The sequence below is a fragment of the Thamnophis sirtalis genome, unplaced genomic scaffold (genome assembly GCF_051295495.1).
Source record: "Thamnophis sirtalis isolate CommonGarterSnake01/CBP01778 unplaced genomic scaffold, rThaSir2_p1.2 scaffold_5, whole genome shotgun sequence".
In the NCBI taxonomy this organism is placed as follows: Eukaryota; Metazoa; Chordata; class Lepidosauria; order Squamata; family Natricidae; genus Thamnophis; species Thamnophis sirtalis.
In genome coordinates, this window is record NW_028261385.1 from 38,243,053 (window position 1) to 38,270,061 (window position 27,009).

The 27,009-nt window shown below is 36.3% G+C and overlaps 1 protein-coding gene across 1 annotated transcript in view; it reads left to right on the top strand.

Moving 5' to 3' along the window:
* ATG10 (autophagy related 10) overlaps positions 1-27,009 on the top strand; it is a 110,983-nt gene that overhangs the window by 71,672 nt on the left and 12,302 nt on the right. The window contains exons 4-5 of the mRNA XM_087715687.1: positions 10,437-10,563; positions 18,689-18,786. Of these exons, the coding sequence (XP_087571813.1) occupies positions 10,437-10,563; positions 18,689-18,786 (225 nt within the window). The remainder of the gene's footprint in view (positions 1-10,436; positions 10,564-18,688; positions 18,787-27,009) is intronic.

Here is a 27,009-nt window from a genome sequence, read left to right on the forward strand (position 1 = left end):
TGATTTTCCTTCCAATTTAGCTCCAACTGCAATGTTAATAATTGTATCCGGCAACTAGACTTGAATACACACATCTACTTTTTGTTGTTAGTCGCAAAGTCTTGTCCAACCCATCACAACCTCATGGACAACATTCCTCCAGGTGTTTTTGTCCTCTACCATCCTCTGGAGTCCATTTAAGGTCACATCTACCGCTTCGGTGACTCAATCCAGCCACCTCATTTTCTGTTGCCCCCTTCTTCTTTTGCCCTCCATCTTTCCCAGCATTAGGCTATTCTCCAGTGAGTCTTTTCTTCTCATTAGGTGGCCAAAGTATTTGAGTTTCATCTACTTTCCAAACTCATTATTCCCAAGAGTAAATAGTCAGCCCTCTTCCTTCTCTAGCAACCAATCCGTAACTACTTGGTTCTTACCAATTGTGAACACCGTACTTGGTTGTCTCATACAATGAACTAAACAATGAACTAAAGGGCCACTATCAGTGAGCTGTTGGACAGCATTACTTGGTCTGTTGTGTGGATGCTTGGATGGTTTAGGGTTTGGGAATTTTTGGAGGGTGTGTGTAGGGGGGGGGATTGTCATTGTCATGTGTGTTGGGCCTGGTCTCTGGATGCTTTGTGAAGTTTGCTGTATAGGTATATTGTGTATATACGTACAATTACAATAAAGTAAATAAATAAATAAAAATACCTGAATGCTAGAACTTTCACTCCAAGAAAGTGTGTACTATCTTTTCTTTTTCCTTTATTTTTATTTCCTATGTTTATTATTCTGTCTTGAACTCAGGTTAATTTCATCAAAGTCAGTTCCAGGAGATCTCTTGTCCTAACTGGCAGAGACCTGCCATTTAATGTAATGTAATTTTCACCTCCTTTTCCTGATCCACCTTACATTTGCTACCTTTTTTTCTTTTGTCATTGTTTTCACCCTTTTCAGCTTATTCTTATTTTCTCTGTTCATTTGTCTTTTTGTACTTTTCCTATTCTTCATTTTGTGTTTCAGATGCAATTGCATCTGTTCTCATATCATCTTGTCCTCTACTTTTAAGTGGACTGATCAGATAAGTTACAGGCAGTTACTCCGGTAATTCACGCTTTCATCTCAGGCACAGAAGTCATTTATTGAACAGTGCTACCTCTCCCTAAGCTATGGTCTCATGGTTCATCAACTGCAGTCATTTGGATCTCCAACTCTCTCCCTTTTTTTTCTTAAGTAAAAAGTCTATTTCTGATTTTTCTCCCTAGTCTTCTTTCTCTTTCTCCTTCCAATCTTCTTTCTTTTACTTCTTCTGCACCATACTTTGTATGCAACATACTGCAACAATATTACAATGAGGGGTCCTTCTAGATTCATAACTATTGCTCAATGGCCAGGTGGAAATTGCGATTGGAAGGACCTTTTTACAGCTCCTCCTTGTCCATCCATTCCTGGGTTGGCAGGTTTACAGTCACTTTTGCCCTACTCTCTTTCACATTAGACTGCTGCAATGCACTCCATATGGGAGAATCCTTGAAGAGTAATCCTAGAACAGTGATGACTAATCTTTTTGTCGTTGTGTGCCAAAAGTGTGCATGCACGCACACCCATGATGCTATGCGTCCATGACCCCCACATGACCTCAGTCCCTACGCATCTACATGCAACCCCCCCTGTGATCCCCCGCACATGCACACGCGCCTTCCGCATGTACCCCATCCCCTGTGCATGTGCAGCAGAGACCCAAAAACCAGCTGGCCGGCAGGAGGCACGCACACATTTGTGATGGAGCTGAGCTGGGGCTAACAGCTGCATACCACCTGTGCCATAGGTTCGCCATCACAGCCCTAGAAGCGTCAGCTGATATAAAATGCAGCAGCACTGGTAGTTATGTGTGCTCCTAGCACAGTGTGTATTGCACCTTTGCATCACAAGCTGCATGGGTTGCCACTTGGCTTTCACATCTGAATATAAAGTGCTGATTTTATGTTGTCATGGCATGGGAACAGGCTACTGAAAGATCACCTCTCCCCAGTTATTTCAGCCTGCCTTGATAGTTCTATTAGAGAGGGCATGCTGAGGGAACCATCAGTTAGGGAACCATATTTGGTAGATACCAGGAGGTGTACAGTACCGTCTCTTTTATGCTGCCCATCTTATTGAACATTCTCCTCTCCAAAATTAAATTAACTCTTTAGTGGAAAACGCTCAAGACCTGATTATGTTATCAGGCCTGGAGCTCCTAGGAAACTGAAGATTTGCTTAGATGACTCCATTGGTGAAATGACCATTTTTATCCTCTTGATGCCTAGGGATTTGCATATGTGTTTTTATGCTGTTTATTTCTTAATGCAGATTTCTATATTTTTTATATCTGTCATTTTTATATTTGTGTTTTTATCTGATTGCTGCACGTCACCCAGAGTTGTTTTTGATGAGTTGGGCAGCTATGCAAATAAATAAAATTACAGACTCATAAACAATACAAAAAGTAAGCAACATACCCATAGCCCACTGAATGACATTTTAGCTGATTATGTTTGAAACTCTATGGACTAATTCAAGAACAAAGTAGGACATAACATGATTTGTTTGGCTTTGGTTTATTATATTAACTAAACCCAGTCATTGTCATTTATTTAATAAATCATAATTAAACAAATGGTGCTGTAATAACAAGTCTGTCTCTTGTTTCTCTCTTTGTTGAATGGGAATGATTCTTTATGACTAGTATGAATTCTGAAAAGGTCTTTGATTAGCAATACAAGAGACAGTGGGAGAAAGTAAGAACAATGCGAGGGATGGTGGTGGTAATGCATTCCTGCTGGAACACTGTATGTATGTATGTATGTATGTATGTATGTATGTATGTATGTATGTATGTATATAAAAGCTGGTTCTGCATCTCTGGAAAATTTTGCTTCAGAAATGCTTTTTGGATCAAGTGTTATCAATGTTTGAGAGTAGAAAAAGATGCAACTTTCCTCTTCGTCTGAAGAGCCTTCTCTCTCTCTCTGTGTTTTTCCATAACCTAGGCCAGTTAATGTTGGCCAGGTTCCAGATCCTTTTGAAATGCTGCCAAATTAACAGCTCCCACTATATTGAACTTTGCTTGAAGGATCTTGCTGAACAGCTTTCTGAGAAAATGTACAATTACCATGTTTACAAAAGCATAAATCTGTATTTTGGATTAATTTTTAAGGTAATTTTTAACAAGTAGCTTTAAAAAGAGCAGATCCCGCCACATTTGAGAGCAAACATAGGATTAAAATACTGAAGAGTTATTGAGATTTGTGAAAACCTTGCATACTAATTAGGTGGTGCTGGTTTTTTACATAATAGATTAGATGAGATGATATAGAGGCAGTGAGCCTGGTATCTACTGTACTTAGTATTCCAATATGATAGTACAATAATGCTTTTATTGAATGTAATAAAACAGATGCTTCCTGATGACAACTTCCCAATTTGTTTAGAAAACAGGCAGTTCCAGATTGGTTTCCCCATGCTGTACTGCAAGTAGTATTGCTATGAAGAGGCAATAATTAAAAAATCAACTGGTTTGGAGCAATTCTAAAATATATTTATAAACGGTTTCATGTTGTTTTTAAACCCTGAATAACAATTACAACTCTTTTGATCACAGGCTATACTTACAAGTTCAGTCTTTCATAATTCTAAACCTAGTTGAAATCACTGACAATCTTTTGGGTTTATAAGTATGATAACACAAAATCAACATATCTATTAAAACACCACAAACAGGACCCTATTTATGAAGATACTAATAAATTGTTCATATAATCCATGTTAATAGGCAAAGTCAGCTTATTTGGGTTATATAATTGGACACAAACATTTATAACAGGTTCGTATGAATTTATTTCTGCTATTACAGAATTACTAACATTTGACTGTCTAGATCAGTGGTTCTCAACCTGTGAGTTGGGACCCCTTTGGGGGTCAAACGACCCTTTCACAGGGGACGCATAAGACCATCGGAAAACACATATTTTTGATGGTCTTAGGAACCGAGACACCAATTTGATGGTTGGGGGTCACCACAACATGAGGAACTGTATTAAAGGATCACGGCATTGGGAAGATTGAGAACCACAGGCTTAGACTCTTTGTGTAAAGTTGCACTTACTTGTTCCCAAATGGAATCTACTCTAATATTGTGGACACAGATAGGCTTGCTCTAGTTGTTGTTGAACTCGAGTTCCCATTAGACCTATCTAACATAGCCAAAAGTGAAAGAAGAATGAGGTTTCAGCTAGCAATTTCTACAGAGCCAGATGTGCTGAGCTCATCTACTTGTTCAATATCTTTTACCCAGCAGAAGTTGCTGCTGATGTTTGATAACTTGGAATAATATGAATTATGGTGTGGGAGACTGAAAAAAGTAAAAAGCTTGACCAAAAATCCTGTATTCATCTTATGAATATGATTTTTGCTTGCACAACGCTGCTGTTCTTGGAAAGAACAGTGAACTGTATACACTGTGTATGCTTCTAGACCAAAGTAAAATGTGACATTACACTCATTAAACTCCGCTTTACAGAGGAAATACAAAGCATCCGTTTCTGATTTTGAACTATGCTTACTTAGTAAATGGAAGCTTGAATATTCATGAACGATCTAAAATTATTGAATGTCAGAATTCTAAGCCATGACTTAATCCTGACTTGCTTGAATATATAATTTGTGTTTCATTGTAATGGGAAATTGCTTAATTCAAAATCAGAAGCAAAAATGTTTAGTCTCTACTAAACATTTTACCACTAAGAGGCGGAAGCATCAAAGGGTAAACTAAAATTAAATCTAAACTGGCTGTCCTCTGAAGCAGTGATAGTTGTGCATTTAAAAATCAAAATACTATCACAGCCTTGGGGAAGGGAATTAGAGGGGTTACCTAGAGATGTTTTTTATTTGACAATTTTGTAACATCTAACGAGTGGACATCTGAATGTCTGAGCACAGGAAGGATTTACTTGCCAGTATATAAATGGCTACTTTACCATTCACTTCACAAACATTGGTGTAATTAAAAATTCTGATAATTCTTTTAACTTATTAATATTATGAACAGTTATTTCTTCTGACATTTCTGTCAGAAAATGATGAAAATAATGCTATCAACATTTGCAGACACCAAGGTTTACTTCCTTCTTTGTATTCACCCTAGTGAACAGCAAAGGATTACACATGAGTACTCTAGATGTCATGTCATGCCTCCTGTTAGTACTGTTTACCAAATAGAAAGGGATTAGTACTGGCCTTAAGGAGGATTCAGAAGTTCTTGTATGTTTATAGGATGAAGAAATAGCTATGGAAGTAGAAATAAGATAAGCTAATGAGCCTGTGTTCTGAATATGTAGTTAAAATCTATAGCAAAACTGGATATTATCCCTACATGAAACTATATACTTATTCAGCAGTTTGCTGTGCTTAAATTATTTGTTTCAGTATCCAACAAAATGAAATTTAATGTAAGGAAAAGCAAGGTTTTACACTTGGGTAGGAAAAACCAAAGATACAAGTATAGATTGGGGGAAACCTGTCTCAAAAACTGTGAGAGGGACCTTGGAGTCTTAGTGGATGATCACTTAACAAAAGTCAGTAGTGTTTTGGCAGCAGCCAAAAAAGCTAATAGAATCCTCGGTTGTATAAACAGAAGCATAGAATCAAAATTATGTGAAGTGTTAGTATCACTTTATAAAGTCTTAATAAGACCACACCTGAAATACTGCATCCAGTTTTGGTCACCACATTACAAAAAAGATGTTGAGATTTTGGAAAAAGTAAAAAGAAGAGCAACTAACATAGGGGTGTCAAACTCGATTTCATTGAGGGCTTCATCAGGGTTGTGATTGACCTTGGGGGGCCAGGCGGGCATGCTGGCTTGATCTTTCCTCTTTCCATTGGGTAGACCGGGCCGAAGCCACGCTGGCCCAATCTTTTCTCTTCACATTGGGTAGACTACGATGGCCCCGCGGGCTGGATCTTACCACATCACAGACTGGATCTAGCCTGTGGGCTTTGAATTTGACACCCTGAGCTAAGATGATTAAAAGCCTGGAGACTAAAACATGTAAAGAACGAGTGCAGGAGTTCAGTTTGGCTACTAGAGAGAAAAGAAGGACTAGGGGCGACATGATAGCAGTACTCCAGTATTTGAAAGGCTGCCACAAAGAGAAGGGGTAAATTTATTTTCCAAAGCAACAGAGGGCAAGACAAAAAACAATGGATGGAAACTAATCAAGGGAGAAGCAACGTGGAATTGAGGAGAAACTTCCTAACAGTGAGGACAATTAAGCAGTGGAGCAGCTTGGCTTTAGACAAGCTGGTGTGGCTGCTTCATCACTGGAGGTTTTTAAGAAGAGACTGGACAGACAGTCACTTGTCTGAAATGGAATAGGATCTCCTGCTTGATCAGGGGGCTGGACTGGCAGATCTCCAAGGTTTTTTCCAGCTTGATTCTGATTCTCATTCTGACTTTGTAAAAACACATTGTGCTTTTTGTCTGATTTTCAGGAATTTGATGGGTTGTTTTTTTAAATAGTTACAGGTAGTTCTCAATTTACAACCACAATTGGGACCAGAATTTCTGTTAACTAAGCAAAGTAGTTGTTAAGTGAGTTGCACCCAATTTTATGACTTTTTGCCAGTTGTATCACTGCAGTTGTTAAATTAACGACTTATGGTCGTTAAGTGAATCTGGCTTCCCCATTGACTCTTCTTGCCAGGCTCACTTACAAATAATGATCACATGATCCTGGAATGATGGATACAAGCAAATTTCAAGCGTTAAATTTTAATCATGTGATGTGCAAATGCTGCAACAGTTGTATGTATCAGGACTGGTCATAAGTCACTTTTTTTCACTGCCGTTGTAACTTTGAATGGTTTCTAAATGAATGGTTATAAGCCGAGGACCACCTGTATATTTCTTATCTCAATTTGTTTTCTAATACAGTACTAAATTTGGCATAGTATGAAATGTTTCTGTAATGCAGGAAGAAATAAGGTTTTTTAAGAGTGAGAAAAGGTAGCACCAGCTGTGGTTGAAACAGATTCTTAAGTTATTTGGTTTTTAATTGTTTCTTTAAGCTGTTTAGGTTTTCATGCATAACAACAACAACAACTGCACAATGATCTTCCTTACAGTTAGTTAACTACTAAGAATATCTCAAATTTTCAAACCATATAGGAGACAAGCTTGAAAGTATACAGTATTGGAACACATATATATATTTCTGACAGAAATACCTGCTTACATTATGGGAATATATTGTTTGTATTATTGCATTGTATATTTTAATATTTGCCTTTCTCTCAGTCCATGACAAATGTTTTCAAAAAGTAAAATGGCTTCATTTCCAAATGAACACTTATGTTTGCAAATGAAATTACTTCAATTTGCAAGTGATCAGTAATGAAAAGTGTCATAAATTGAGAGAATATTTTGAACAGTTAAGATTTATTGTGGTCTTTGGGAATGATTTAATGCATGCCTTATATTTGTTTCACTTCTATGAGAATCAGGGGTGGGTTTCAACCGGTTCGCGGCGGTCCCTGCGAACCGGTTGGTCGGCGAACCCGGAAGTAAGTAACTTCCGGGAACTGCGAAGGGCCCACACGCCCGCCCGCGCTCCTTACCCGGTTTTGACGAGTTCTGCGCTTCCACGCATGCGCAGGACGCATACAGCGCCTGCGTGATCCTCCAGGAGCAGCTGGAGCATCGCACAGATGCTAGTACGCATTCGTGCGCTGCACGCATGCACGTGCGCGCCGCACACGTGCACGAGGATGCCGCCGGCCCCGTTCCAACCGAACCGGTTGGAACGGGGCGAGAAACCCACCCCTGATGAGAATGTAGATTTTTCATTATATTTAAGCCTAATCTTACATATATGTTTACTGTGGTATGCTTACTGTTAAAGTATTCTTATTTCAGTAATTTAAGTTGCTGTTATCATGTGAATTATAATATATATTATATAGATCAAGATCAAGGTTGGTATAAAAGTAAATAGTTTTATTTTTATTTTTAAAAATAGTATGATAAACCTACCACCAATATAAATTTAGGGTTTGACATTTATCAGTTGAATTATACAGAAGTATGCTTTACTACTCAAAGTGATCAAAAGATTGGCAGTCATAGACAATCAACTTAGTGTAATGAGTAAAGTAGATAATACAATTATATTTATCTAGCCTAACTTGTTAGTAATAATAAATTAATAAACACTATTCAATGTACAATTTCATTCTTAAGAACATTGTACATTGGTTTAATTTGATTTCTGTATGAATTTGGCTCTGTGAATTGTCTATGACTCTAATGTAATATTTTTCCCCTTCGTGTATCCATAAATCTTTCCTTGGTTGGAAGAAACCCTATAGATGTAATAGGTTAGGAATATTATATTGGCTGAAAGGAAGCGTCTGATTCTTAGCTTTGATTCATTAAATAGCTTAGATAAGCCACACCATTTCAGACTCAATCCATCTCAATCCAGAGATGGTCTAGTAGTTAAAGCATCAGGCTAGAAAGCACAAGACCATAATTCAAGTCCTACTTAACCATGAATGCAGCTGGGTGACCTTGGGTCAGTCACTTACTCTCAGCTCAGCTCACCTCATAGGGTTGTTGTGGGGAAAATAGGAGAAGGAAGGAGGATTAGATGTTTTTGCTGCCTTGAGTTATTTGTAAAAATAATGAAGGTGGGATATAAACAAATAAAAAAAATATTTGTGAGCTGAGCAGTAATGACTACAAGCACATCATTTAGATTGTGATAAATGTAAAAAAAAGACTAGGCTTGTGATGCCACAACACAATACTGCTTTTTTTTCCGTCTCACCCCTTTCTGCTATAAAAATCAGGAGTTAATTATAAATTTAAGCATTTTACTGTAGTTTTTATGGTTTTGGCTTTGTATTTATTTATTTATTAAGTGTATTGGTTGCCAATAACCTTGGACAGCTTACAATATTACAGAATAACCTTGGACAGCTTACGGTATTAAATATTTTGGGAAGTTAGACATTATAGTTTATAAACCATGATGTATTAAAGCAGACAACTATGCATTATTCAGTGAATAGTGGTACGTAAACAATAATTTAGCATGATGGGTTACCCCAGTTTTGTATGTGACATTTGTGAAGCATTACAGTGCATTGAAGTTGAAGAGAAACCAAGCATATGGCTTTCAACTCAGATGGGCCTGTTTTGTCCATAGCTGAGTTCTGAAAGAGAAAAGACTTTTTTTTTCAAATGTGTTGTAGATTCTCTGTGTGATACTGACTGCATGACACTGATTGGCCAAATGTATTTATTTATTTAGAAAACTTATATATCCTTCTATTTTGTATATGATAATCTTAGACAGCTCACAACAACATTCATAAAACCACAATAACCCATAAAACCCCACAGTAGCATCACCGATCCCATCACAGCATCATGCCATCAAATTAATTCCATGTTTACATTTGCATTTGCTCAGTTAACTTCCACCTTAGCAGAATGAATAAAGATCAAAGTCTTCATATCTCTCCCAAAAGCTAATCGATTGTTGTCTGAATTTTAAGGGGAAACTACTCCAAAGGAATCTGTGTGGTCATGAAAGAGACACAACTCTAAGTATCATCACAAATGGTGATATTTAGTGTGATATCACTAAGAAATCTTCTTGATATTTTATATGGTAAGACCATAAATACAGTGGTGAGATTCAGCCAGTTCACACCTATTCAGGAGAACCAGTTGTTAACTTTCTAAGCAGTTTGGAGCAGTTTGTTTTTTTCCACTTTACAGGAATCTAATCCTGTAAGGAAGAAAACATTCTGGTCTTGTTTCTAGCCTAATCTTTATTGCCCTGCTTACAGAAACTGCCTCTCTGGTTAACTCTTATTACATTGTAACAGCTAAGGTGAAGCACCAATTGACGTCAGTGACATTGAGTTGCCCACGCCCACCCAGTCACATGATCACTGAGCCCCGCCTACTCAGCTGATCATTAGGGCAGAGAGCCAGTTGTTAAATTATTTGAATCCCATCACTGCATAAATATATGGATAAACCTAGAGAACTTTTTTAAAAAAATGAGACTTGTAGTTAAATTGCCCAAATCGTATAACATGATACCCCAGGGATCTAATTATTATTAGAACAAGTGAGTGAACTTATTTATTAAAAAAATATTTTGTCATAAGTATATTAAACACTCTGTTTCCCCCCTCTGTCTCACACACACGTATTCATGTGTGCATTTTTTAAAAATAAACCATCAATTTTCAGGTAGTCCTATCATGATGTAATACAATGTAATACATAATAAATGACATAGCAATTTTTTATTATTTAATATATGTACTGATTGGATACAATAAGCTATTGCTTTCTTGTCACAGCCTTGTGTTTACTAGTATAAATTATGTTTCAGGAAGGTCTAGATGATTCTCAAGAGGCTGGAGTCTCTGAAGTATCAGAGGTGACTCGCTATGAATATCATGTACTATATTCCTGCAGTTATCAAGCTCCTGTTCTCTATTTTAGGGCAAGTTTTTTAGGTAAGTGCCCTCTATATCAAGCAAATATTTAAAACATACACAATGACATAAATTTTGAACTTAACAGACAAGAAAATAAAAAAAAATGAATGTGGTTTATGATTCATTTCAGGTACATATTTCAATATCTGCAAGTATCAGTATCTTAAGGGTAGATGATATCATCTCTGCCTGAAGAAACTTGATCTTTAGAATTCTGGCAGAAAGCCTGACTGTGATTATCATTTCCTTTACTTACTTTTTTTTAATGTTAAAAATATTGGACCACCCTCATAAACGGACTATTTGACCTTGAGAGTTATTGAGGTCACTGTTAGGGGCTTTTAGGGGGGAAAAATCCAAGTCAGAAAGTTTCAATGATGAAAACAAATTAATCATATTTCAGCTGTTTTGTGGATAGTTTTTAAAAAGAGTGCCAAGGGTTGGTTATATATATAGTTTATGTGTATATAATTTCTTAGGTTTTTTTTACATTGCTTTGGAAGGTAGAAAACTTTTCAATCTTGAAGACTATTGTTAATTTTCTTTAATCAGCAGATTAGAGTAGCTTTTTCCAACTATAGTGATGTTCATATGTGTAGACTTCAATCCTCAAAATTTCCCAGACATATGAAATATTGGTTAAGGTGTTGACTGAAAAAAACCAGCTGACTCTGAGTTCTAGGCCTACCTTGGGCATAAAAACAACTTGGATAACTGGGTTAGTCTCTGTGAGCCCAAAAACTCAGAGTTGTTGTTGGAGGGAAGATAGAGACAAAATATTAGCCATCTCACCTGCCTTGAGAACAACAACAACAACTGGAGCACCACTTGAACATCATTAGCATTGACAAATTCATCATCAGACAATTGCAACAGGAAGTTTTATGTTGAGCAGTGTGAGGATACCGCTAATACCATCAACATCTGGCTATTCCAGATCTTTGGGAAGGGCTTGATAGGTAAAAATGTCAATCCAGTCTGATCATCTAGCTGATTGGGTGATGAACAATAATATATACAGATAAAAATTCTAAATCCAGTTAAACATGATAATGAAAAATCCAACAAATGGAAACCAAAAGCAACTACAGGGTAATTACCTGCTTACCAACAGCTGTCCATTTGCTAACTGGTGTAGCTAATGCAGTCCAACAACATCTAGTTGAAAACAAGGTCGTTCCACCAGAACATAAAGGGAACTGCCCAAACAGCGGAAGACAGTAGATCAGCTCCTAATTGACAAGATGATTTTGGAAAAACACAAGAGAAGGAAGACCAACTTGAGTTATCTTGGATTGATTACTAGAAGACATTCAACTTTATGCTACATGATTGGATCAATTGTCTTGAAATAACAGAAGTCAGTATAAACATCAGAAACTTTGTGCAAAGGTCAGTGGTACAATGGAAGCTACAGATGCTGTCCACAGTGATAAACTTTCAAGGCTCACTCTCACTGTTTGTCATTGCACTGATTCCTTTGTCACCAATACTGAACAAGTTGGACCATGGCTATCAAACAATAAAAATATCTGCCAGGTTATCTCACCTTCTTTACATGAAAGAACTGAAGCTGTATGGAAATGCACCATCTGAAATACAATTGTTGCTCAATACTGTCTGCATACACAGCCAAGATATTGCAATAGAGTTTGGACTTGACAAACAAGCCACATTCACAAACATTAGGGGGGAAATAGGGGAAACTGAAGGAATCAAGATGTCCTATGGAAATAATATCAAGAGTCTAGATGAAGATGATCACTACAAATAGGTGCACATCCTTCAAGCTGAGAACATTAAACATACTCAAAAAAAGAAGGTTATAAATAAATACATCATGAAAATGAAGATGTTGAAGTCCTAACTGAGTGAAGGAAATCAACACTTGGAGAATCCAAGTCATTAGATACAAAGTTGGAATAGTAGACCGAACTCAAGCAGTACTACAAGTTCTGGATAAGAAATCCAGAAAAATAATGATAATGAATTATGCCCTTCATCTATGAAGTAATGTTGACAAATTCTACTTGCCAAGGAAAATAGATGGGAATGAAATGTTGCAAGTACATCAGATGGTTGAATGGAAGAATATCTGAAGGGCAGTGAAAAGTTGCACTGAAGCTAGTATACCAGATAGGCTTACTGAATAATGGAGAGACCACACTGGCCTACAAGAAAGGCCAAATGAAGAATAGAAAAGAGGCATGGGAAGATAAAGTATTACATGGCCAGTACATAAAAGCAGATAATAACAAGACGTGGCAATGGCTAAAAGTAGGAAAGTTGAAGAAAGAGACAGAAAGGCTAATTCTGGATGCACAAGAGCAAGCCTTAAGAACATACAAACCCAGAATTTAGAAGAGAGCAACAGACAGCAAAGCACATCCTTGCAAAGAAGCAAAAGAAACAGTGGACCACCTGGTTAGCTGCTGCAAGAAGATCACACAGACTGATTACAAACAACGTCATGACAAAGTAGCAATAATGCAGTATTGGAATACCTGGAGGAAATACAATTTACTTGCAATCAAGAACTGGTGGAGCCACAAAATACACAAAGTTTTAATTATTATCTCTATTTTGTGGTCCCATCAGTTCATTTTCTATCAAGAAGCTAAAGTACTGTGCCACTTTAGAATTGAAATAGAGAATCATCTGCCACATAACACCCGAGACTTAATAATTGTTAGTAAGACAGACAAATGTCTGTATTACGGCATAACAACATCTGGAGAAAAATGACAAAATATAAACACCTACAAATAGAAGTAAAATAACTGTGGCAAAAGAAAGCAAAAATAGTAGCAATAGTAATAGACTGCATTTGTGCAATCCCAAATAACTGGAACGTCACTTGAACGCTTTGATAAAATCACCAATAGTCAATTGCAAAAGGAATCTTTACTTGGAACAGCTTACTGCTACAATATCTTTAATATTATTAAACAACAACATCTGCCTATCCCAAGTTCTTGGGAAATACGCTATAGAACAGCGATGGTGAATCTTTTTCGACTCATGTGCCATAAGTGGGGGAGCGCAGGAGGGTCGTGCACGGGCGTGCCGCAGCCATAATGCAATGTGCAACCCCCCCAGTGCGCATGACAGGCGTGCCCCATTTTTTGCATGCTTTTCACCCTCCCCAGGCTCCAGAGACTTTATAGGAGCCTGGGGAGGGCGAAGACAGTCTCCCCCCCCCCTGGAGGCCCTCCAGCCACCGGAGGACAAAAAACGACCCTACAAGCAAACCGGAAATCACTTCTGGTTTGATCCTAGGACCATTTTTAGTCCTCCGGAGCCTTCAGGGACCTTCAGGAGGTTTCCCTAAAGGCTCAGAAGGACTAAAAACGGCCCTATGAGCAAACCGGAAGTCTATTGCCAAACTTCCGGTTTGCCCATAGGGCTGTTTTTTTGTATTCTGGAGGGCCTCCGGGGGGGGGAGGCTGTTTTCACCCTCCCCAGGCTCCTATAAAGCCTCTGCAGCCTGGAGAGGGCGAAAAATGGCTTTAAAAAAGGTTGAACTCAGCTTGCCAGTGCGCACATGTGCACTGGCCAGCTGACAGGGCAACCCCTCACGCGCCCTGACAAATGGCTCCGTGTGCCACTTGTGGCACGCATGCCATAGGTTTGCCATCCCGGCTATAGATGGACAAAAATGCCATATAATGGCAACTCCAGGAATACTAGGAGTTGAATACCTGTGGGAAGTCCAAACTAGGACTTGAATGATTGGATTATTTTCCTGTCTATATGCTACATTTTCCCATCCAAAAAGTTGTTCCTGGGATTAGGGAGTTTAAATCCTGAAGTCATTTTTAACTTTAGTTTCTCATACAGCAGCATCATTAGCTTTTGTGTGTGGAATTATGTTGCTTTATCTAGATTAACACATCTGAATGTTACTAGTGATATCTTTTTCTTTTTAATTAAAAAGTAGCTTAAGATACTCTGAATGTGCTTGGTAGATTTAATCACTTGCTGCCTTATATTGTTTAATGGCTTTTAATTTTGCCATGTTAGCATTTTAACTAGCTCTCTGGATGCAAAATTGGAAGAGGACATTTCCAAACAAATCTGGTAAAAGGGGTTTTAATCTCAGGTTCATTTTTTTGCACATGATAATATAGGGTATATTTGCAATTTAGGATTTAGGAAATGAGATGCATTGCCTTGAGATTATATTCTTGTAATTATGAAACACTTTTGACAAAGTAGGAACACACTACTGAAATCTATTTGCAGGTAGGCAAATCATGAAATGCTTGCTGCTTACTTGGTGATTTAAAAATATAAAGTAAGAGGCCAATTAATTTAGCATGTGAAAATATGTCATATTTGTATTCATTGGAACAACAGCATTCCCTTTGGGTGAAAGTGGAGAGGGTAGGAAGGAAATGTTGCTGTGGCTGCAGGTACTGTATAAGGCTAGTTTCATCCATACCCCCCATTTTTTAAAAGTGTGCTATTTTCATATAATTAGTATTCACTATAAGCAGTTAATCACCAGAGAAGAGTTCCCAGAGACAAAACAAGTTGTTTAGCTTGTCAGCATCAGGGAATCAGATGTGTTGAAACATGACTCCTTAAAGCTGGAGTGGATATTGCAGAAGCTGATGGATGATTTAATGCACCATCATTATATTGCATGCCAACAGCTCCCCTTGCAGTACAGAATTTTAATTGTTCCTGAAAGTATAATTATGTGCCATAACATGTTTGTTGGGAATTTTTCCACACTAGAAAACAATAGCTTTTGAAGGATTTTCACAATTAACTCTGACTTCCTTCTATCTTACATTTCTTCACTGAAGAGTAGAACCAATCAAGAGCTAAAATGGACCATTTCCCCATACAGTTTTGTTTAAATGCCCTTCAGATGTTGCAGAGTTGTAATACACACAATGTCTTTCTTTTGAGATAAATCTAAATAGTAATAGAATCATTCAAATTAAGAAATGGGTAATGTCTTCAATGGGCAGAGTTAGTTGAGAACACTAACTCTTTCATTATTTAGTTGAGTTTGTTACAATAATTTGGAAATAACTTACTTAGTTGGATTTGTTGATATAATCTTAAACTTGTTTTATCAGTACATGAAATGTGTAGATAGAAAATAAAGCTTATATAGTGTTAATAAAAAAAGAATTTAATACCACATTTCTTTCCAATGTTAAATGTTTTCTACTTGTGATTATTTAGAATCTTGCACAGAAATATATCTCATTCAGTCACTGATATTAAATTAGAGTTTGTGATATGTCAATACTGTGATTGGTACATTATATCTTGCATTGTGAATATTCATCCAATGTAAAGTTTCTCTAATGTGAATATTATTAATTATCTTTCATTTTTTTAAAAAATGAAGTCTTAATTTCTTTATCTTTAGTACAGGTAGTCCTCAATTTACACAGTTCATTTAGTGACTATTCAAGTTGGTTACAATGGCACTGAAAAAAGCAACTTATGACATTTTTTCACACTTAATCACCTGTGTAGCATCACCATGGTCATATGATCAAAACTCAAGGGCTTGACAACCGATTCATATTTATGATGGTTGCAATGTTCTGGGGTCATGTGATCCCCTTTTGCGACCTTCTAACCAGCAAAATCAATGGGGAAGCCAAATTCACTTAACCGTGATGATTCATTCAACAACTGGGGCAAGAAAGGTGACAAAATGGAGGAAAGCTCGCTTAACCACTGTATCACTTAGCAACAGACATTTTGGGCTCAACTATGGTTGTAAGTCAAGGACTACCTGTACTAACATCTTGTCTGTTAAAAATATTAGGAGAAATAATTATTTTTATATTGCTAACTGTTTTTTCTTCCATATATGAACATTATTCCTAGTACATGATTCATATTTCATTATCAACAAATTGTGGGATTCAGGCAGCACTTTGTGTACTTTATAGTAAAGTAAATTACAGCTATGACATCTCAGAGATCGTTCTATTTTTTGTATAACACATGGATAGCATTTCTTTTTAGGTCAGTTTCATATGAGATGTGTCTCTTTTTTTGTTATGAATAGTTATCAGAACTGATGAATAACTCTTCTTGCAAGAAAATGAAGTTGCAAATATTTTGTCTTAATTTTCTACATAGAAATGACTTTTGTGGCAGCAATTTTATCATTAAAAGGTTCATAAACGTGTTGCTGAAACATTTTCCTTGAAAGATATTAAAATCAATAAGAACATTATTATTTAACCACATTTCACAGATCTTCAAATGTTAAATATTAATCTAAAGATTCTTTTGAACTCTACCACTTCATTCCAAATTTGCTCTTTTCAAATTAAAATTCCAACTAATTGGAATTAATTTTAAAACTATTAGTTAAAAGTTGGAAGTAAAAACTATAACTCTATATGATAAAAAGTGCTCTTTCCCCATTTAATTGTGTGATAGTAATGCTATGGCAGCAGCCTGCATTAAAAGAGGCAGCAACTTTGAAACAGGCTCTGTCTTCTGGTTCATTGAAGAGTTTTGCAAACAGATGGATAGACTTTGCAAGCTTTTAGCCATTTGAAGACAAGGCCTTTATCCAAACATGTCACTCAGCAACAAATGCAATAATACCAATTTGTGTAGTTGCTTTTCTATATTTATAAAGACTTCATTCTAGAATAGGGCCAATTCAATCAGACAAAGAATACTTGAAACAGAATAGCAATTAAAACATGAAATTGAAATTGTGTATTACCATATCAATAACAGATACTCATATTTATCTAAGCAAATTTGTTTTACTTAATGTCTGGAAGGAAGCCAGTCATGACAGATGTAAAATGGAAGTTTCGCAGTAGGAATCAGATCTCATTTTATGTTTGGCATTTCCTATTAAAACGAGTGCTGTGCAACAAAACTTCTTCCGCATTTGCTTTAACCCACTTGCCTTTTTTATTACAAAAAGAAAGTTGCAGAAAAATTCTCATGAAACTCTTGTACTTACTTTGTTTTATGAAGTGGTCAAAGAGAATATGTTGACAATCTTTCTTTCAATGTATAATCATCTTTCCAGCAGTCTTCAACGGCCTTAATTTCCTATGATTCAATTAAATCCCAAAGGAGACATCTTGAGGAAACTCCCACAATGGGCCTTTTTCAAAACAGGAAATGTGAATAGCAAGAAAGACTGCAAAGTTAAAAAATATCCATAAAAGTACTCTTGATAATCTCACAATTATTAAGTAAATTCTAAAACAAAATGAAAAGAAATACATAAGCATCTCAAGACTGGAATAGGAAAATGGAAAAACTCTAGATGGAAGATGGAAGTTTTTGGGAACTTGGAAGACCAGATTTCTGAACAGTAGTAATTAAACGGTGGATAAAGAGCATAACCAAAAACTTGTTTTGGTTGTTTTCTTTGTATTAGTAACTTGATAACTAAACCACCAGTTTTTTTGAACTTATTTTTTGTTGTAACACATTCCAATTTTCCTATACAGATATTAGTTTTCCTAACCCCAACTCTTATATTGGTTTTGTACTTGACTTTAGCGTTGCTAAATAGTAAACAGAATGTTGCCCTCCATTTTCAGTATGTTAAAAAAACTGAATCTGATGGCAACGTGATTTCGAGTTCTATCTAAATATGACATTCAAATGTTAATTGGAGAAATAAATCTTGTTTATTTCATGAAGATGAAAATGTCAATGGAATAAGACTATTTATCACAGTATAATGTCCTTCTGACACCTGATAAATGCCATGATAATGACAGTTATTGGAAAAAAAATCAAAATATTCTCTCATTTGTCAAAAACAGATCATACATTTGTTTCAATACAGGAGCTTTATTTTATTAAACAAAGCTGATCTAGGAGTGATGGCATAATCAATATTGCACAGAAAATCTGGTTGAGAGCAGCCATCATATCATTTAAAGTAACATAAGTTACCAAACAATGATTAATAAGGTTGGACATTCTAATTTCTTTGTCTGTATACAAACAAACATCCTGACATTATTATTGTGGTTCTTTTAGAAGAAGAATTAATGTCATCATCACTGTTAATTTTGTTTGTTTTCAATCATGTACATTTTAAATATAAAATATATATTTACAGAGGTCTTATAAACAACTTCTCACAATAAATTATGTGGATTTCTTTTTGCAGATGGAAAACCTTTAACATTAGAGGAAATATGGAAAAGTGTGCATGAATGCTATAGGGATCGCCTCTTGCAAGGACCATGGGATACGATTACGCAACAGGTTACCTATTTCTGTCACTTATATAGAATTATTTATTTGAAGAATGAATTTTAGAGAAAAAGATATTGTTACTAGTCCAAATAACAAACAATTAGTAATGCAGTCAATGTAAGAATCATTCAAAATAAACCAGTTAATAAACTTTATAAGTACAGTAATCTGACAAAGGCTTAACCTAATTTTGACAGATCATTTGGAGAAAAAAAATGATAATCTTTAATTTCCAAATGCCTCATGTACCACCTTAGGAGGCTGCATCTTTTTCTAGTGCAGGATCCCATGAAAATAAAGTTTGAATTAAGGAATGCTGACAGGATGCTTTGGAGTGGGCGTGGGCATGCTGTCAGCAATTCCTTAATGCAAAACAAATACTTTCCTAAGGTTGTGCGGTATTGTGCAAGTCTAGAAAAAGATGCCACTTCTGAAGAAAAATGCCAGAAGGTATGGCACAAACCCCCTGCTCACCCTACAAAGCATTTCTTGGCTTCAGATCTAAAGCCGTGCACATCCCTCATTTATTTCTTCCCACATTTTATATGCCAGATGCAGTTAGGCTGAAGCACAAGATGTTTCAAGGTGATTCAGTTATACTGATATGTGGGATTCAGCTGGCATACACCCAATTACTTTGGCTGAAAGTATTTTGCATTCTGCATTGAACTAACTGAAGCATCGTAAGGGAAAAGAGGAAAGTACATATAAGCAGTCTGATTGTACTATTACAAATGAGATGTTAAATTTCTATCAGATAATTCTGTCAAAAATATATCTAGGATATTCTGTTCACCGTTTTCAAGACTCCAGTGCTTGAGTTAGCCACAGAAAACCCTGGTGGGTTTGGTAGTCAAAGTTCTAAATCTAGAACCAAGGCAAAATATTAAGTCTTTCAACCAGGAGCGTCTTGAGGAATAGCTGCCAATAGAACCATCTCCTGTTTTCAGTTCTTATTTTTCTCTCTGAGAACAGTGGCCTAAATATTGTAGTATTTCTGCAAACATCCCAAAGGATAACTCAGTACCCAATAATTCATCTTTGACTAGAGGAAAGTTTTTGTTATAATGGTTATGTTTGATATACAAAAAGGCATGTACCGTATTTTTTGGAATATAAGACACACCTTTTCCCTCAAAAAAGAGGGTGAAAATCTGGGTGCGTCTTATACACTGAATACAGCATTTTTGGCCTCCCGAAACCCCATCCCCTGTGCAAAAATGGCTGTGCAGAGCCTTTAGGAGGCTTCCAGAGTGCTCCTGGGGTTTAGGGAGGGCAAGCCTTCTAAAGGCTATGCATGCCCTTTTTTTGACAAAAAACGGACCCGTTTTCACAAAAAACGGGCCGTTTTTGGGAGGTCTGCAGAGTGCAAAAACTTTTTTTTTTAATTTACCTCTTCAAAATCTTGTTGCATCTTATACTCAGAAAATACGGTATATATTCACATGAAGATTATACACTGCAAAATAGATTTTTCAAATGTAGCATCCACCAGATTGTTGACTATCAGTTTCATAATTGCTTAATAGCATAGCCAACCTTGATATGTTTTATATAGTGGATAGGTTAATGAAAGGTGACATGGCCAGAAACAAATATTGAACAAGGAGAATGAATGACCTTGTAGGAGGGCAAATACTTTCCATGTAGAAAGTTTCAGGTTTTCATTTTTGGCAAATTTAAAAAATCCTTTTGGTAAGCCTCCTGAAAAGCATCTTACTGTAGGCTTATATCCCTAATGATTCTGGAAGCTATTTCAGCACTACCTCATTTTGCTGATGTGTATAAATTAGCATCAAACTGGACTTTTTAACATTAATCCAGCTGATACTCTTTTTCAGTCTGTGGTTAAGAATCCGAAAGGCATGTTTTTCTAGTACTATAACAGTGCTATCCATTACATCATTTAATTTATGGCAGTATTGAGCAAAAAATCAATAAATTATTTCTAAAATGTCAAGGATGTTCATAATACTCTTTTTTTAAAGAAGCAGACTCAAAATTGTTTCTGAAGTAACAGTGCTAAGGCTGTTGCCTGCAAGGCTGTTACTTATCATGAATCCATACAAAGTGGATTCATGATAGAGTGAGTTTAAATCTTATACTTGCATCTTAAAGAATCTGTGTAGACAGCTATTCATAGACATTTTTCTGGACATGCTGCAGGATGTTAGAAAGAAAATTTGTGTATAGTGTACCCCAAGAGACAGTTGTTAAGATTTCTCATTAAATGCCTGATCAATTGTTATCAAAAGTTGCTATAGTGCACTGGCTAGAACTTCTGGAAAATCATTTGTGCTGTAAAAACTGCAAGACAAAAGTACAAATATGCTGAATTAGTTTCAATTTATCTTTTATATTTCCATGAACAAATTTGCGATTTAAGTCTGATGAGGCCATAAGGTAAAGGTAAAGGTTCCCCTCGCACATATGTGCTAGTCGTTCCCAACTCTAGGGGGCAGTGCTCATCTCTGTCACAAAGCCGAATAGCCAGTGCTGTCTGAAGATATCTCCATGGTTATGTGGCCAGTATGACTAAACGCCGAAGGTGCACGGAACGCTGTTACCTCTCCACCAAAGATGGTTCCTATTTTTTCTAGTTACATTTTTACAAGTAACAGGAGCTCATTCGGTTATGCGGCACTAGGATAAGAACCACCGAATTGACAACTTTTCGAATGACAAGCTCAGTGTCTTAGCCACTGAGCCACCGCGTCCCTGGATGAGGCCATAGATACCAATATATCCAAAATTGGGCTGTTCTGTTCTGATTGAAGCTTTCTACTATAATATCACTCCTGGAAATCAAGGAGTGGATTTTAAAAAATTCTTGAGGCCACAGATTTTCAACATGTAGTTTGAATATTTGTGAAGCAGTTGTATAAATGTAACTCAACTGAGAGTCATTTTCATGTATCTATTTTTGCTACTGTTTTCATTTTAAAATTCTGGAGAACTATGATGACAACAACAAGAACAAAATTTCAAAGTTCGTTTCAGCATGGGGTTTGCCAGCATCCCAATTAAGGGTTTAAAACACCTTCAACTGAGCAATTGTGCTAAAAGTTTTCCTTTTGTTCGTTATTTGGGATATTAAAGGTCAAACTGAGAGCCTTAAGCCTTGTACGTAGGACTTCATGCCAAAAGTGGCAATAAATCTCGACTCTCCAGACACTTAACCCATATTCATATACTGTTTATAATGGAAACTCATACGGGTAACAAGCTAGGTTAGTTGTTTTATTGCAGCAAGAATTAAACCAAATATCTAGACATGTGCCACCTACAATGCATAAAAATCGATAGCTACAGTATATGTTAGAGCTCTATATTTAAATTCTAGGTCTTTTTCTCATGTTTTTCTGAATCAAAGAAAATGAGTTTTTTGTCTTTGTGGCCTTCTGATTGAGAGGCACCTGCTCAGTGTTGGCATAATAGTTCTGTCTAGCATGGGAATTGCTGGGTCTGACTTGGGAAATGCATTCCTTATACTGCAGGTGAGTTTTAGGTGTGCTGCTGCAATCCTTAATATATCATGAAAATTTTGATGATGCTTGATAAATTTAAGCTATACCAACACTTTGTTTATTGCGTGAATTAGATATGTACATGGAAAGCATGGCTATGGCTTGCATAGTCTGCTTTAAATAACCTGTTCACCTTTCTAGCAGATCAGAATAGAAGATATAGATAATTCACTGAATATAATGTTATTTAAGAAAAAAGAAACATTTAATGTATTTAATGATTGATTCACTAAGAGCATGATGAACCTAAAACATAACCAATTTATAATTTTATGTCAACTCTCTTGCTAGGTTTTTATTCTAGATAATTTTTACAAATCCTTAGGAAGCAGCTTTAATAAATTACTGAACAGGAAAGCTAATAGATTGTACTTTCATTATGGATTATATAAATATGTCATTGGTAGTTCATGAAATATACACTAATCAATACCTAATAATAAAGGAACTTGAAGAGATGCTTTGCAGGGATGTTGATGTGAATGAAGTGCCCGTCTTCAAAACGCTGAGGCAGCCATGTCCTCTAGAAGGTTAGACTCAACTTAAGGAAGTGTTTATCTTTTTAAATAGCTATTAGATATAACAGAAAACAGGGTATCTATATGTATGTACACTATACCACTGAATCAGTGGTGAAATCCAAATTTTACTACCGGTTCTGTGGGGGTGGCAGGGGAAGGATACTGCAAAATCTTCATTCCCTCCCCATTCTGGGGCCAGCCAGAGCTGGTTTTTGCCGGTTCTCTGAACTACTCAAAATTTCTGCTACCAGTTCTCCAGAACCTGTGAGAGTCTGCTGAATTTCATCCCTGCACTGAACGCCAGTTGCTGGAGGGCTAGCAGGGCAGATTATTATCCTTACAATTTCTTTCCTGGGAAAGTTATCGTACAGTAAATCTTAATGTCTAAATTCTAAACTGGAAAAGGAATGCACATAAACTAATGGGATTTGTGCATGAAAACTCAAATAGATTCAACAATTATTTTCCAGCAGAGTTTACTGCTTGGAAGAGTGATGCTAACCAGCCATTACATACAATGTTCCTGGTGAAGTCATGTTTATCAAAGTCTGCCATACTTAATATCCACAGAGAGAGAAACACACAGATATACTTTATAGTGGAGCATTTATTCTATAGTATCATTATAGACAACCATTTTGATTATCCTTAAAATTATTTATTGTTATTTATTAAACTTATTTCCTGCCCACTTCATCATGAAGTGACTCTGGACGACTTACAATGAGGTAACATTTTAAAGAAGTTCCAGAACTTTTTTCTTGTTTGACCTGTTGCAACAAAACTATTGTAAAAGAAAAATAAACAATAACTGTATCCTCCTTGAAACTACATGTTTCTAAGGAGGAAATTCCGAGACTAAATTCATCCTTTAATTCTTATTTTTTACACTTTCCAGGAGATCCTTTGAGCTAATTTGTATTTTGAATCTAAATTTATCCTGGATTCACTTTCTTCCCTATTATTGTAACTGACACATTTTCTCAACTTCTGATTTGTACAATTTTTTTCTATGTAAAAACTAAATTGAGAGATAAAGAATCTGGTCAAACTACTATAAGGAATCCTGTGGTTCTTCAATAACTTGATTGGGGGAGAATATGGGATTAAAAAAGAAGTTAATTTGAATATAGCCAATTTTGTGTCAATAGCGATTTTCCTTTAGATCAGGCATTCTGGGAATGTTTTTAAAATGAGCAGATTCCATAGTCTGAAAAACCCTGTTCTGTCCTATACTACCAATACAATTCATGTGAATATTTAACATACAATATAGTTCTTTGCTGTCAGGAATATTTTGTTAAGATGAACCATACTTTCTTTAGTAAAATGAGTACAGTTTTAAAAATTATCGGTGTTCACATTAAAAAGATCATGACATAATGAGGTAAATATAATAGTTCTTTAACTCTTCTTTTTTCTTTATTTGTGCTGTTTTCTCTTTAGAAGATATTACATGAACTTCTCTTAAGAAGCAAAATTTGCCAGCCACTTAAAAAGTGCTGCATAGATTCAACAACACTAAGAAAAAAATAGTACAATGAAGTGTGCCTATTAATTATGACTCAAATGTATAATTGCTTCCACTTTTTAGAGAAAACTGGAGTTCCAGAGTTTAAACTGAAAAATTGGCAGACCAATTTTTGTCATTAGAATTGGCACTCATTATTTTTGAAAAATAAACAGACGATATATTTTTCAGCACTTGCCAAAATAAAATTAATCAGTTACCAACTTTTTACTACGTTTGCATATTATCTTAATAAGTCAATTTAAAATATGTTCTAAAATTATCATAACTTTGCAACGATGGATAAAATAAGACAATAGGATTACTTAGTAAAGTTAGCGCAGCATAATGATGTAAAATATATATCTGCAACAATCACATAAAGTTCTATCATGTTATTAGCATATATTGATAATACTTTATGCTGTTTCTGGAAAAGTAGTTTCTAGCACTACTAATTGTTCTTGTTCTGTTATAAGCTACAGAGTTATAATTTACCTTCATCTGTTTGTGGGATTTTGTTTTCTACAACAGTGTGCCTAACACAATTGTTCTCTATAGCGCCAGTTAATTATGAATAAAAACCAATCTTTCAAAGTCCAATTATTTAACTACTGTTACACATTTAATAATTTAGTCATCATTGTTTTTGACCACTCATGGATTGTAATGACAGAGTATGTTCATTCTGCCTTAGAAGAATGATTAAACTAAGAAAGATTACAGAAAGAAAGGCAGTGGTAATAGAAAGTCTATGAAGTTTGGTTTTTAAAATGATGTTATAATGATGTTGCTCCATAACATTAATTAAAACACAGCTTCAGAAATATTGAATGTATATTTCTGGAATTCTGGATGAATGATGAGCTAGCATGTCTTGAATGAGCAGAGGCAACTGAAGGACATGATCCTACATGTAATCAATCATATGTGGAAATCACATTGGGAGACAGGGCAAAGAGATATAGTAGCTGAACCCACAGAAAGAAGCACCAAAGAAAACTCCCTAGTATATTGGGTTGTAAATGAGACTGGAAGAGATGTAGAGCTAGTCCTCAATATGTTCCTACATGATTAAATAAGATAATCACAATAAATCACAGAGAAATATAATTCTATAACTTTAATTCTGTCATATTTAATATTTTGCATATACATATACACTGATTTTGCATTTGGGCTCCCCTTTTTGTATGCAGAAAATATAGTGAGATCACAAGTGCAGATGAATCTCTTACTAGCTGTTGGGCCATTAGAAATTCAAATAATAACTGTAGAACACATGTCAGAGTTGCTCAGGTACACAAAGGCTGTGCTAAACTGAGGCCCCCTGTTGATTAGGAAAACCTGGACCCACCTGACAGAGCAAAGTGTTTGGCTGGGCAGAAATGCTGGAATTACAGAATCAATTTTCTGAAAGTGTGATTTAGGGACCTCTCTTTTTGGGAATTCTAGGCAAATTTCTATTATGCCTATGGTATCCTATCGTATAACATGCCATTGCATGGAAGCACAATTGCAAGAAAAAGTATGTGAACCCCTTGGGATTACGTGGAGTTTTGAATGAATTGGTCATAAAATGTGCTCTGAACTTCATCTAAGTCACAACAATAGAAAAACACAGTCTGCTGCAAATAATACTACACAAACATTAGATGTTGCCATGGTTTAATTGCACATAACATGTAAACATTCACAGTGCAGGGAGGAAAAAGTATGTGAACCCTTGGACTTAATAACTGGTTGACCCTCCTTTGGCAGCAATAACCTCAACCAAACGTTTCTTGTAGTTGCAGATCAGACCTGCACAACGATCTGGAATAATTGTGGACCACTCCTCTTCAAAAAACTGTTTCAGTGTAGCAATATTCTTGGGATGTCTGGTGTGAATCCCTATCTTAAGGTCATGCCACAGCATTTCAATCGGGTTGAGGTCAGGACTCTGACTGGGCCACTCCAGAGGGCGTATTCTGTGCTGTTGAAGCCATTTTTGTGTTGACTTACTTGTATGCTTTGGGTCATTGTCCTGTTGTATCACCCATCCCCTGCGGAGCTTCAGTTGGCAGACAGATGGTCGTACGTTTTCCTGCAAAATGTCTTGATAAACTCTGGAATTCATTTTCCCATCAATGACAACAATCCATCCAGGCCCTGAGGCAGCAAAGCAGCACCAAACCATGATGCTTCCTCTGCCATGTTTTACAGTGGGGATGAGGTTTTGATGTTGGTGTGCTGTGCCTTTTTTTCTCCACACATAGTATTGTGTGTTTTTCCCAAACAACTCAATTTTGGTTTCATCTGTCCACAGTATATTTTGCCAGTAGTGCTGTGGAACATCCAAGTGCTCTTTTGCAAACTTCAAACGTGCTGCAATATTATTATTTTTTGGACAGCAATGGCTTCTCCGTGGTGTCCTCCCATGTACTCCATTCTTGTTTAATGTTTTCCTTATTGTAGATGTGTCAACAAAAATGTTAGCATGTGCCAGAGATTTCTATAGGTCTTTAGCTGACACTCTAGGATTCTTCTTTACCTCATGAAGTATTCTGCACTGTGCTCTTGCAGTCATTTTTACAGGACGACCACACCTAGGGAGAGTAGCAAGAGTGCTAAACTTTCTCCATTTGTAGACAGTCTGTCTTACCGTGGACACATGAACATCAAGGCTTTTGGA